Here is a 14,576-nt window from a genome sequence, read left to right as displayed (position 1 = left end):
GGGAAACTAATCAGGGTGTGACACCAACAAATATATATTATATATTTATTATTATTATATTTATTATATATTATTCAATGCTATTGCGGTTACAACTAATATGAGTATTTATTTGTGGAGGCTTGTGATGAAAATCAAGAGCCAGAAATGCATATTTTATGCAGTGGTGTGTATATTTACATTATGGATTACTTTAACCCTTAGGCTGGGCTGGGTTGGTAGTATTAGCAGCACTAAAGATTCACATTCACTGTTTCCTTTCCAAACATCAAAAGAGAAATCATTTCAGTAAATGTTTAATTTCTCTCAAAAAAAAGCAGCTGTATCAAGCAAATATTTGATTGGCTTGATCCAGTAACTGACCTTCTTTATGTTGTCTTCTTGAAAAAGTAATTCCTGAGAAGCTCAGACTATGGTGAGCCAGAGGACACACTTCTAAGATTTCAGTCAGCCAATAACATCTCTCGTTTCAGTGTTCCCTCCTACTGCATGAAAAGTACATGTAAAGTGCCGTCCTATATTAGGTGCATATAAAGTGTCCCACTGTCAGACCCACAGACTATACAGTGCAGAAGGGACTAATGCTACAATGATGAATAGAGAAGTATTTATGTTTTACATCAACTTGGGTAAGAGTAAGACATTTTAATTAAGTTCCTTTTTTAATCGTTTGTAGTGTGTAGTTTGAATTTGATAAGCGAAGTGGACGTTCTCTCTGTAATGCTAGAAATGGTTTATCTATGTCTTTGTCTTTGATCGATTTTGTTTGTTTGCTTTGACAGTTTGTGCTTTTACCAAAACAAACGTAATCCAACCAACACCTGTGATGGTTACTGAGCTGGGAGGCACTGTGACTCTCACTTGCTTTTGTCCCAAATTGTCGGTGACCAGGTTTGATTGGTTCAAGCAGAGTTTTGGACAGGAACCCCTCCACATGGCATCATCTCTTTATGTTGGCCAAGATAGTTATTATTCCAACAACTTTATCAAGGACTTTACTGAGACCGAACGTTTGGGTGTGAGGAGAGGAGACTACAGCTATAACTTGACCATATCCAAGACAGAGCCAGGGGACTCAGCTACATACTATTGTTCCACTACAGCCATCTATGAGCAAACATTTGGAGAGGGAACTGTTTTAATTGTCCAAGGTAACTAAACATTTGCTTTCAAAATGTGTGGTGCTGTATATTGGCATGATTGTACAACTGCTTCATCAAAGCTAGTGATGAATACATGGCTTTTCGTGTTTTTCACCCACTTAGTTTTACATTAGTTACTCACTCTCTTCAGACTCAGAGTCCAACAGCATGTCTGTGCTCCAGCAGCCTGTGTCTGAGTCAGTCCAGCTAGGAGACTCTGTGACTCTGAACTGTACAATACACACTGAGACCTGTGTGGGAGAACACAGTGTCTATTGGTTCAGACATGGCTCAGGAGAATCCCGTCCAGGAATCATTTACACCCATGGAGACAGGAGTGATCAGTGTGAGAAGATCTCTGAGGCTGGGTCTCCTACACAGAGCTGTGTCTTCAACCTCCCCAAGAGGAACCTCAGCCTCTCTGATGCTGGGACTTACTACTGTGCTGTGGCCTCATGTGGGGAGATTTTGTTCGGGAATGGGACCAAGCTGAACATTGACCGTATGTGATACTTCTGACATTCTGTTTTATAATAATCTATATAATCAAATTTCTTTAGATTGCAGGTAAGGTAACATTCGGATACTTTTGTTTTTCTATATCATCCAGATATCTTTGTATTTCTATATCATTCAGATACCTTTGTATTTCTATATCATTCAGGTATCTTTGTATTTCTATATCATTCAGATACCTTTGTATTTCTATATCATTCAGGTATCTTTGTATTTCTATATCGTTCAGATACCTTTGTATTTCTATATCATCCAGATATCTTTGTATTTCTATATCATTCAGATATCTTTGTATTTCTACATCATTCAGATATCTTTGTATTTCTATATCATTCAGATATCTTTGTATTTCTACATCATTCAGATATCTTTGTATTTCTATATCATTCAGATATCTTTGTATTTCTACATCATTCAGATATCTTTGTATTTCTATATCATTCAGATATCTTTGTATTTCTACATCATTCAGATATCTTTGTATTTCTACATCATTCAGATATCTTTGTATTTCTATATCATTCAGATATCTTTGCTTTTCTATATCATTCAGATATCTTTGTTTTTCTATGTCATTCAGATATCCTTGTTTTTCTATATCATTCAGATATCATTGTTTTTCTATATCCTTCAGATATCATTGATTTTCTATATCCTTCAGATATCATTGTTTTTCTATATCCTTCAGATATCTTTGTTTTTCCTATATCATTCAGATATCTTTGTATATGAGAGAATAAAATATGACTCCGATCAGGCCGAGTCTTGTTGGTGTCTCTAACATTGTCATAGCTTTATCCCTCAGTGTCTCAGTGTCTCCATCCCTATTTGATATTTCACAGATGGTTGTAAGGAGGACCATCTTCTGTTCATGTATTGCCTTGGCGTAGCGTTGGGTCTGTGTGTCCTCCTCCTCATTGTCCTTACTTGTGTTTTGTACAAGATGAGCAAGTGCATAGGTAAGCGACAATATTGTGCAAGATACGAGTATGCTTATCAATTGTTGGTTACAGTTACATTAGTTTAAATGTTTTGGTCAAAATTGGTCATAAAGTCCCTTCATTGTATGATGATGATGATTATATTGATGAATGTGTTTGATTAAAAGGAACCCACCGTCATGCAAGTACTCCTGCAGTCCCCAGTCATTATAACCAGGTAACCTGACCTCACACTTGTTTAGCTGTTGCTGAATCAATGTATTTTTCCTTCAATCAATATATGAAAAAATTCATTTTATTAGTGGATTGTTTCACTATTCCACAATATTTAGTATAATACCAAATATTTGGATTTACATTTTTGTTATTCCTCTCAGGATCAAGAGCCTGTTACACTCCATTACGGCGCTCTGAACGTCGTCCACAAGAAACCAAAGTCCGGGAGACAGAGGAGCGCCATGGAGACAGACACTGTGTACTCTGGGGTGAGACGCCAAAACATGGACTGAAATGTCAACTTGTCCTCTTTAATAACTTGCATTGATTCTGTGTTTTCTACACTGCATGTTTGACTGTGGCTTTTTCATTGTAAGTTACAATTTCTTACAGCTCAATTTTATATTGATACTGATGTTCAATTTTGATCAATTAAAACATTAAACTGCTTTCATATAAAGGTATTGTTTGATTTTCTCTTTCCTTAAATATGTACAACATTTTCACCCACAGATTCAGTGTGCAACAACCATATCAAGCCGATGCTCAATGTAAAACATAAGGTTGGTTGCATGATAACTGTAAATATCTATTTCTGGTGTTTTAGCCTCTCAAACTGTCTTCTTTTAGCTTTATCCTGTATCACAGATCTCTGTGGTGTTCTGACTGCCCTGAATAGATTATCCACTCACGTAAACTCAACTCTAACCCCCAGCAATGACCATCAGTCCTCACCACACTCTCTTTTCACACACCATCAACATCCATGTCACTAAGAGCCCAACTCTCTCTCCCTCCATAAGAACAGGCTGAACTAAAAATGGACTTCTTAGCTAAATATACCCTGAACAGAATTGATATGGTTAAGAGACTGATTTCAAATTTGACAATATTCACTTTGTAACAGAAGTTTTCACAAACCATGGACAAAATGTGAATTGGTATAAGTGCACCTTGCAGAACTGCAATCCGTTTATTTTTCAACAGGGAGCAGCAGTGAACGTGGAAGTCCCCATAACTGCCTCAACAGTAGAGTTGGCAGCAACTTGTAGTTGTCAAAATGTCCACTAATTGGATGAAGTATCATTTACAACTTTACTTTCTGTGATAGTTCATGTGTGTAGCCGGAATAGCAGTCAAACAAATGCCAAAAAAGACAGTGTGTGGCTAAGAAGAATCTATATCAAGATAATATAGTTATTAAATGCTTATTACACATTTCTAACATGTTAGAAATCATTTCCAGCATCTTTAAATAGCAGCCACCAAACAGGCCAGGCAGTCATCATCCCTGGATCATGACTACTAACCTCAACATAGTTATAATAAAGTGTAGCTTAGTAACAAGGAGCAACAATCACTCAAAATGAAACAGGCAGTAGAGAACTGTATTATGAAGACTCATTTGTTTGACTGTGTAGATTTGTAATTGAGTTCCAGGGAGTCCTTGCATAAGTAAGGCACACAAGCTATTGTTTTAAAGTCATATCTCCAATGAAATGTCTTGACCTTGTTTTAGATGAGTTGATAGCATGACACACACATCCACCCACACAGCTAACAAGTTCACAGGTACTTGAGGTCTACTCTAAGTACGAGGCTATATCTATTCTTTGGTCAGGCCTGTTGGCCTTGTACACACAGGACCCTCCAACCTGCTCTCTGTGTCTCTGTGGTTTTCAGCAGGATGTCTATTCTGGTGTCAGTCAGTTGTTTTCACATTTGCTATTGTTTTTCATGTTTCTACTGACAGCTTGCAGTCACAGCAAACCAGTTCTTTGTAAACTTACTCGGACATAAATTGTTATCTGAAATCAGTTACAAACCACAAAGAACTGCTAATGATCTCTCCAAGTTAAGAAGCAGTGTATCTTTCTAACTATATGTAGAACATGTATATTTAGTCAAAGTTTATGATGTCTATTTACGTTATCTTGCGGCGCTACCTATATTTTCTGCGGACATTTTTGAGTATTTTCTGAACATGAATTCAATGTAAATGGACATTTATGGATATAAATGGCATATTATTGAAAAAAAACAAGTACTGTGTAACATGTCCTATTACTGTCATCTGATGAAGATTTTCAAAAGGTTAGTGAATGATTTATTTTTTAATCCTGCTTTCATAATTTTATATTTTCTGGGACAAAATGGCTGCCTCTTGTCTTCGTTTCGGTGGTGGTCTAATATAAATATGTGGTGTGTTTTCGCCGTAAAACATTTAAAAAATCTGACATGCTGGGTAGATGAACAAGGTGTTTATCTTTCATTTGAGCTATTGGACTTGTTAAATTTAACCCTATGTAAAATATGTTTTGTTTTCAAATTTTTATAATGAGTATTTCTGTATTTGAATTTGGCGCTCTGCAATCTCACTGGATGTTGGCCAGGTGGGACGCTAGCGTCCCACATACCCTAGAGAGGTTAAGCCTCTCATGTCATAATACAGAACCGTCTATACTATATATATCTGCTCAGGGGGAGGGGCCATTTTAGGATGATGTCATGGGAGAACTAGTACGTTCTCAATCAGACAAGTGCAGGGTTCTACTGCAGGGTTCTCTGTAAGGAGACCAATAGAGGAGGATCCTCCTTCTAATAGATTGCCTCCTATAAGGACCACACTAAGCAGACAGTGATACAGAGTGGATAAAGTGTGTCATGTGAATTGGTTATATTACAAGACATGTTCACTATATAACAGTCCAATCAGTGATGCACACTCAGGTATTACAATTCAGATAATGCATGTTTCTATGAATGATAGGGAATGAGACTGACAGACAATTGAATTGTTTTATTCTGCAGGTGTTTATCACCTGCTATATTGTAATTATTTCGCCACTATGGCCAATTTATTGCCTTACCTCCCTTATCCTACCTCATTTGCTCACACTGTAAATAGACATTTTCTATTGTATTATTGACTGAATGCTTGTTTATTACATGTGTAACTCTGTGTTGTTGTTTGTGTCGCACTGCTTTGCTTTATCTTGGCCAGGTCGCAGTTGTAAATGACAACTTGTTCTCAACTAGTATACCTGGTTAAATAAAGATGAAATAAATGATCACATATACACTCTCACTGCTCTACCCCTGTTCACTCTTATACATTTACATGTTAGTAATTTAGAAGACGCTCTTATGCAGAGCAACTTATTGGAGAAAGTAGGGTTAAGCGCCTTGCTCTAGGTCACATCCACAGATGTTTCACTTTGTCGGCTCAGCGATTCGAACCTGCGACCTTTTAGTTACTGGCTCATTGCTTTTAACCACTAGACAAGACACGTTCAACATATTACAGCCCTCCTATGGGTCATCTGGAGTACTGTAACTGTTGATAATAATAATAGTTTTCTTTCAAATACTTTAGGCACACTTGGTTTTGCTTGCCTTCTGCAATGGAGGCAAGATAAATCCAGTGTAACTAAAGTAAGATTGAGAAAACAAAGCCTACTATTTTGACCCAGGGCTGTCCAGAGAGGTGAGAAAACAAAGCCTACTATTTTGACCCAGGGCTGTCCAGAGTGGTGAGAAAACAAAGCCTACTATTTTGACCCTGGGCTGTCCAGAGAGGTGAGAAAACCACAAACCACCAGACGAGTAAAACCTTAATTTACTTGCATTCTACAGCTTCCTGTGTCTGAGTCCAGCCAGTAGACTGTGTGACTCTGTATGGTGCAATAGACCACAAGACCATGGTCATCTGAATGAGAAGTCAACAAAGAAGATTGGGTCCAGTTCAACCAATCACCCACTAGCCCTTTGTTGTACACTTGGGTAGACTTTGTCCACTCAATATTTTATATTCAAAGATGGTGTCACTGTTTACAATATTTCTAATTCTCAAACAAATCGGTAAGTTATCTAACTTTACCAAGGACTTCACTGGGACTAAATGTCTGAGTGTGAAGAGAGGAGTTGACAGCTTTAACCTGACCATCTCTAAGACACAGTTAGGGGACTGAGCTACATACTAATGTGTTGCTATTGAAGTGGGCAAAGTCACATTTGGAGGAGCTGTTTTGATTGACAAAGGTAACCTAACTTACTTCTTTATTTTAGATTTAAATTTTGTATCCATGAAATTCTAAATATACATTACAAATTGTCAATAGATACATCTAGCAGGACAAAACCATTTACACACCATAATCTTAATTTTCACTCTTTTCAGATTCCAACAGCATGTCTGTGGTACAGCAGCCTGTGTCTGAGTCAGTCCAGCCAGGGAACTCTGTGACTTTGAACTGTACAATACACACTGAGACCGGTGCAGGAGAACACAGTGTCTATTGGTTCAGACATGGATCAGGAGAATCCCGTCCAGGAGTCATTTACAGAATATCCCCACTAGGAACCTTCGCCTCTCTGATGCTTGGATTTGCTACTGTGCTGTGGCCTCTTGGGGAAGTACTGTTTGGGAATGGGACCAAGCAGGACATTGAAGGTAGGTGATATAACTTGCTTCTTTGTATATATTTTACAAATCTACTGTGTAGAATATACATTTACTTGCTATTCTGAGCGTCCTCTATCAATGTTTGAATGTCCACAGGCCACAGGCCACAGGGCAGACCCTCTTCTCTTGGTGTACTACCTGGATGTAGGATTGGCTTTCTTGTTAACTTCTCTGGGATATGTGGGACGCTAGCGTCAGGGAGCCAAATTCAAAACAACAGAAATCTCATAATTACAATTCCTCAAACATACCAGTATTATACACCATTTTAAAACTTCTCGTTAATCCAGCCACCGTGTCTGATTTCAAAAAGGGTTTGCGGCGAAAGCACACCTTGCGATTATGTTAGGTCAACACCTAGCGATAGAAAAACATACGTACAGCCATTTTCCACAGAAGGAGAGGTGTCACAAAAGACAGAAATAGCGTTAAAATTAATCACTAACCATTGATGATCTTCACCGGATGGCACTCCCAGGACTCCACGTTAGACAATAAATGTGTGTTTTGTTCGATAAAGTTCATCTTTATGTCCAAAAAAATCATTTGAAATTGGTGTGTTATATTCAGAAATCAAACAAACATCTGGTAAAAGTGCAGAGAGCCACATCAAATTACAGGAATACTCATCATAAACATTGATAAAAGATACAAGTGTTAAACACACAATTAAAGATACACTTCTCCTTAATGCAACCGCTGTGTCAGATTGCAAAAAGGCTTTACGACGAAAGCACACCTTGTGATTATGTTAGGTCCGCACCTAGCCAAAGAAAAACATACAGCCATTTTCCAAAGAAGGAGAGGTGTCACAAAACTCAGAAATAGCGTTATAAATATTCACTTACCTTTGATGATCTTCATCGGAATGCACTCCCAGGAATCCCAGTTCCACAATAAATGTTTGTTTTGTTCGATAAAGTCCATAATTTATGTCCAAATACCTCCTTTTTGTTCGCACATTTAGCCCAGGAATCCAAATTCACAATGCGCGAGCACTTAGTTCAGACAAAAAGTCCAAAAAGTTATATTACAGTTCTTAGAAACATGTCAAACGATGTACAGAATCAATCTTTAGGATGTTTTTAACATAAATCTTCAATAATGTTTCAACCGGACAATTGCTTTGTCTTTAGAAATGAAAAAGAACGGACCTCGCTCTCACGGCCGAGCGCATGACTTAGCTCATGGCATTCTGCCAGACCCCTTAGTCAAACAGCTCTTATTCGCTCCCCCTTCATAGAAGAAGCCTGAAACAAAGTTCTAAATACTGTTGACATCTAGTGGAAGCCTTAGAAAGTGCAATATGACCCCATAGACACTGTATATTGGATAGGAAATCACTTAAAAAAAACTACAAACCTCAGATTTCCTACTCCCTGGTTGGATATTTTCTCATGTTTTTGCCTGTCATATGAGTTCTGTTTTACTCGCAGACATAATTCAAACAGTTTTAGAAATGTCAGAGTGTTTTCAATCCAAATCTAATCTAACTAATTATATGCATATTCTAGCTTCTGGGCCTGAGTAGCAGGCAGTTTACTGTGGGCACCTTATTCATCCAAGCTACTCAATACTGCCCCCCAGTCCCAAAGTAGTTAATCCTGATTATTGTCCTTGCTTGCATCATGTACAAGATGAACCAGAGAAAGTGTATACAGTGCAGAGGTAAGTGACAACCTTTTAGAAGTTGCTCTTCTTTAACATTACCGTCTACAGATGTATCTGCATGGGAAGAAGGAGTTGCATCTTTATCTTTGAGGTGTTTCTTTTCAGGATCCGTCTCTCTGACACCATGTTCAGCAGTCTCTTCTACAGATGCAGGGGTAAGTATAATTCCTTACATTTTGTATTACCATAGAAATATGTATGGAAATGTTTATGTTAAATAATAATAATAATTATTATTATTTCCCCCTCCCACCTTTATAATTGTTTCTCACAGGACCAAGATGGAGACAGTCTCCATTACGTAGCTCTGAATCTGAGCAACAAGAAGAACAGGTCTAGAAGACAGAGAGGTCACATGGAGACAGTGGTGAATGCTGGGATCAGACAGTAGAACTGGATGAATGAAACAGTCCAATGAATTCTCTTTTTATCAACTCCCACTTTATTAACATTATTATCTGTATTACTGTAACACATAATTACTGTAGCTAATTGAATTAGGTGCATTGCTTCTCTGCCAAACTAATTTTAAATGGACTTGCTTGTGACAAGATGAATAAAGCATTTAACAACAGTCAAGACAAAGGAAGTTGAATGTATTTATTAAGGCCATACTCAGGATCTTTAAAGACGCAATATGCAGAAATCACTACGCCATTTCCTGGTTGCTAAAATTCTAATAGTTCACCTAATTTCAGTTTATGTGACAAAGCCATCAATGCATGTGTAGAGAATCATTGTACCATCTAAACTCCTTTGAAATATATTTTCAATAACCCCAAATATTGTATTTTCAGCTGTTTAAAGCTGGTGTACAAAACCAATACGCAAAAACTAAACTTAAGAACGGGAAGCTTAGAAATAGAGACCATAGAACAGATCTACCACTTCTTAGACTTGCTTTCAATGAGAATGAGAATTAAATATCTATAATCTACATTTCTATGTGAATTTGGCCGGTTCACACAAAAAGTTCCACATTGTTGCTTTCAGAGCAGGAAGCATAGATATAGCGCACTTATAACAGATCTACCGCTTCTTAATTTTTGCTGTCAATGAGAATGATAGATATATAACTCACATTTCTATGTGATTTTGGTAAGTTTGCTTAAAAGTGATGTATTACAGCTTTAATTTGAAGTGTTAAACCGTTCTCATGCCACTAACATGCCCTCAAACAAACAGCAACATATTTACAGTTACTCTGCGGTCTTGAATGAACACAAGATGAGGATGTATCTACACTTTGTTAGAGCCTGCTGGCTTTGTACACAGGACCCTCTGCTCTCTTTCCTTCTTTCTGCTCTGCTCTGCTCTGCTCTTCTCTCTCTCTCTCTCTCTCTCTCTCTCGCTCTCTCTCTCTCTCGCTCTCTCTCTCTCTGTGGTTTTCAGCCGGATGTCTCAGAACTCTTAGCTATCTCATACCATAGGCTATACTACTTGCTCTTCAAGTTGACCATTGTAACAACATTAAACCAACTCTTTTGATGAGGCAGCTAACCTAAACATAGTTGACTAAAATCTGTGAAAAACACAATGAGCTATTTATTAGGTCATTTCACCTAGATCTGTAGTTCTTAGTCAAACACAACACAGTTTTAACAGTGAAGTATTACCATCACCTATAGGCCTAGAGGAATCTGCCTCCTCAATAACAAAATCATGGAAAGGGATTCTATTCATCCAATCCAATTGAGTGTACGTTCTGAAATGTTGATTTTTTTTCAATAGATGTTTTTTTGTGTGAGGTGAAGTGACTGTGTGGTGGCAGAAGCCCTAGTGGATGACAGTGTCATTGTATGCATGTTCCCAAAAAGGTCACAACTATCAGTCTCTTGACGTAGACAACAGGAGATGTAGTGGTAAAGAATAAGGAATGCCAAACTTGAATGATTATAACTACATTTGTACTAAATATTTAAGGATAAGAATATACCTATAATAAAATATGTGTGTGTCTGATTCAGTCCAGCCTGGATACTCTATGACTCTGTACAATGTGAAGAAGATTTACGCAACGGAATAAGGCGTCAACAAAAATGATGGGTCCAGTTCGACCAATCACCTGCAACTCCATTGTTGAAGTGTTGTCTACATTGGTGGACTTTTTCCACTCAAGACAAGTTGTGAAGAGGATGACAACTTCAAAGAGGATCACACTGTGTCTGATATTTCCACTTCTTGTAGAGATGGGTAAGACCAACGTTTATATTTCTCTGCTTTTGAGATGTTCGCCCTTGATTTGGATGCATGAGATATCAAATGCAATACTTTACAGACACTTTGAATATTCTAAGTTGTATTTGGGGTAAGTAACGGCAAATATACTGTATTGTTCATGTTCTTTATTAGATGTGGTAGCTGGTACTGAATCCTCATCCATACTTCAGGACAGTGGTCTCATATCAGCCAAAGTTGGAGACGCAGTGATTGTGCACTGCTTCTATAAAGGCCACATGGACATGCATTTCTCCTGGTACAAGCAACCCTTTGGAGATAAGCTTCAACTCTGCTCAACTGTCTTTAAGTTTGACAGGAACGCAACCTTTTACCATGAGTTTAAGGATAACCCTCGATTCTCAGTGGAAAACGGCCAAGAAAAGAATCACCTAAAGATCTCAGACATGCAGCTCTCTGATTCAGGCACATACTACTGCGGAAGCGCTTATGGCAACAAGGTGGAGTTTGGAGAAGGAGCCATTCTCATAGTAAAAGGTATGTTTTTGTAAACCTAAATGTGCATATATGCTGTGTAAATATGAGGTATTATCGTATTCAGATGAGATGTTGAGTTTGAACACTTTCTACAGTAATATTCTAGAGATTCAATGGGTTTATTGATCTTCTTGTCAGGATCAGGGTCCAGAAACATGACTGTGCTCCAGCAGCCTGTGTCTGAGTCAGTCCTGCCAGGAGACTCTGTGGCTCTGAACTGTACAATACACACTGAGACCTGTGTAGGAGAACACAGTGTCTATTGGTTCAGACATGGCTCAGGAGAATCCCGTCCAGGAATCATTTACACCCATGGAGACAGGAGTGATCAGTGTGAGAAGATCTCTGAGGCTGGGTCTCCTACACAGAGCTGTGTCTTCAACCTCCCCAGGAGGAACCTCAGCCTCTCTGATGCTGGGACTTACTACTGTGCTGTGGCCTCATGTGGGGAGATACTGTTTGGGAATGGGACCAAACTGGACATTCAAGGTAAATCCCATTTAATCTGTAAATATCCCCAACAACACTGTATATTCATGCAAACAGCCTACCTCCAAATGATCCCATACATTTGTCTCAACAAGCTATACAATATCACCATCAGCTTTTGATGCCATACTTTACTGTTTGATGATCTTCCTAAGCGCTCATGAATACAATATGAATTCACTGATACCCTTTCCACAGTTCCAGAGCATCATCCTCCATTTGATCTGAGTCCTACTGTTCTGTCATTGGTCGTCTCCAACATCGTTCTGGGGATAGTGACCCTTTTACTTGTCTGGGCGCTGTGCAAGACTCAGAACAGAGATAGCAGAGGTATTACTTTATATCTAATGTATACAATGTATCTAATGATATAGCTGATGTATCTAATGTTTCATGCATATCTATGCAATGTACATTCTGTAAAGATCAATTAAATGTCCATCATATAAGCACTGTTAATTAACTACATGAGGTTAAAAAGAGATGGGATTGTCATAAAAAATAATAGCTGGCCTTCCTCTATTTCAATCTCTATGAAGGGAGGACTGATGTCCCAACGTCCCAGGGCAATCAGGTAACTTTGTCAACATTTATAAATATAGTATGTTTTTAGTTTTTACAAGAAACTGCCATTTAACTTTCCTTACAGCTAGAAGTCAGCTTATTTGTACTTTTTATGTCAAGTGTTCTTGGAAGTAGTTGGTCACTGTACTAGATGTAGCCTACTTATTTTTGTTCATTTTTCCATGGAACTTCTGTCTGTCTCTGTTCCACTGACTGTCTGGTCATTGTAGTGGGTGTACAGTCTGAACAGTCATGTCTTTTGTAGAGTGTTTTCTTCCACAGGAGAATATAAACATTATATAGTAGATCATGCTGTCATCATAATGTATTTCCTCATGGCTCCACCCCCCTCAGAATCAAGACAGTGACGTGTTGAACTACGCAGCTGTCAGTTTCACCCCCAAGAAGAAGTCCTCTAGAACAGCGATAAAGAAGACCAGCAGAGAGGATGCAGTGTACTCAGATGTCAGATACCTTCAGCAGCAGTGAAATATATCACCACTGTCACAAAGACTCCAAGAAGAACCATTTTACTATTTGTAGCATAATTGAACTGCTTTTAGTAACAAAAAAATAGTATGGATTTTTCAATGTAACAAAGAAACTGTTATTTTAACATGGTCTGTATGCTGGATGTATATAATGATCCTGTAATAATCATAAAATAGCCATAACCTTTTACAGCTTTTTATTGTAAGAAATAATCTGATAGAGAATCCCATTTTTGCTGTATGACTGTGTGTTTTTAACATAATAAACCATTCATTTATACACTCCGTTCATCTCTATTCTCTGTCTACTGAACGTCTCTGACACCACAATTACAAATATACAAAATGATTAAAGGAATAGCAGTTTAGCTGAATATGTGTCAGGCTCCATCACAACATTAGAAATGGAGGAACACCAACACACATCCATTTCTTATCACAGAATAACTGCTTTTTTATTTAACTGTTATTTAACCAAGTTTAGAGTTGCTGAGATACAAATACATTTTTCAGGAGAGACCATGAGAATCACTCTGACTCCACATACCGGACACAGATATACATGTATATGATTTACAATAAATGCTCTCTTTGTAAGAAGTGCAGTGTGGGTTTACACACCTACCAGGCAGTAGTGGTGTGTGGGTACAATCACCGGGAAAGCCAAGCCATGTTACAACCTACGTGTTGTGATAATTGCGTTGTTTTCTCTATAGCCTGTTAATTCATATGCTTTGCGACTGTGATATATAGGCCTAAAGGCCGAGATAATAAGAAGACACAATGGCAGTGTAAAGTCAACCTCACCTTTGTTTAATCACAAAACCACATAGCAGCCTCTGTCCAGTGAAGTCCACAAAGAATATTGAATGTTCAGTAACAGACAGTTACATGACCTACAGTACGCTCAAGCAAGTTAATGTTTCTGACACTTAATGACCACTAAACAGCTATTGATTTAGATCCACGGAGAGTTACCGCAAGAGAACAGGAGCTGCCTTCACTATTCCAGTACCATTTCAACATGATCAAACCACCTCTGCTTAGTCTAATACAGTTGGAACTAAAAGATACCAAAAACTGTTGTGTCCAATCAACGTAAGCTACATTAAATATGATGTGGCTGTCCGTGGTTCTGATTTCTGTGTGCGTGTGTGTGTGAGTGCGCGTTCGTGCAAGTACAAAAACAAGTTTGCTAACCTTGTAAAGAAACGCCTATGCCATCCTCCTCTCTTTCATGTTGATGAAACAGTCTATCACTCTGTCATACACGCTGTAATTTTTTGTTGTCCTACTGAATGTTACCTGGCTAAATGCTTGCCCGTTAGCCAAACTTCCATCCATGGGCAAAGTTAGCTAGTTAACA

The 14,576-nt window shown here is 38.2% G+C and overlaps 2 protein-coding genes and 1 long non-coding RNA gene across 4 annotated transcripts; all 3 read left to right on the top strand.

The window, feature by feature from the left end:
• Positions 1–545: 545 nt before the first annotated feature.
• LOC110500869 (uncharacterized) lies at positions 546–3,382 on the top strand. Of its 2 annotated transcripts, XM_090214633.1 has the most exons (6): positions 546–1,151; positions 1,294–1,644; positions 2,501–2,617; positions 2,767–2,816; positions 2,977–3,084; positions 3,329–3,382. In XM_090214633.1, exons 1-6 carry the CDS (start codon positions 827–829, stop codon positions 3,368–3,370), a joined length of 993 nt encoding a protein of 330 aa, XP_090070759.1. In that variant the 5' UTR covers positions 546–826; the 3' UTR covers positions 3,371–3,382. The 2 variants fall into 2 exon arrangements, with proteins under 2 accessions (XP_090070759.1, XP_090070760.1); XM_090214634.1 differs by lacking the exon at positions 3,329–3,382 and having other exon boundaries at positions 738–1,151; positions 2,977–3,167.
• Positions 3,383–6,451: 3,069 nt separating this feature from the next.
• Positions 6,452–9,528, top strand: LOC149973241 (uncharacterized). The gene is made up of 4 exons (XR_016490332.1): positions 6,452–6,856; positions 6,996–7,268; positions 9,057–9,106; positions 9,226–9,528. It is a non-coding gene; the product is annotated as an uncharacterized LOC149973241 (long non-coding RNA).
• Positions 9,529–10,913: 1,385 nt separating this feature from the next.
• On the top strand, positions 10,914–13,495 carry LOC110500546 (uncharacterized). The gene is made up of 6 exons (XM_021577953.3): positions 10,914–11,144; positions 11,304–11,666; positions 11,805–12,155; positions 12,354–12,485; positions 12,695–12,729; positions 13,074–13,495. Exons 1-6 carry the CDS (start codon positions 10,991–10,993, stop codon positions 13,206–13,208), a joined length of 1,170 nt encoding a protein of 389 aa, XP_021433628.3. The 5' UTR covers positions 10,914–10,990; the 3' UTR covers positions 13,209–13,495.
• Positions 13,496–14,576: the final 1,081 nt, after the last annotated feature.

Source organism: Oncorhynchus mykiss, chromosome 21, assembly GCF_057628025.1.
Source record: "Oncorhynchus mykiss isolate SJ-2025 chromosome 21, ASM5762802v1, whole genome shotgun sequence".
Lineage (NCBI taxonomy): Eukaryota > Metazoa > Chordata > Actinopteri > Salmoniformes > Salmonidae > Oncorhynchus > Oncorhynchus mykiss.
The sequence above is the reverse complement of the archived record's forward strand: the minus strand, read 5'-3'. Positions and strand labels throughout refer to the sequence as shown.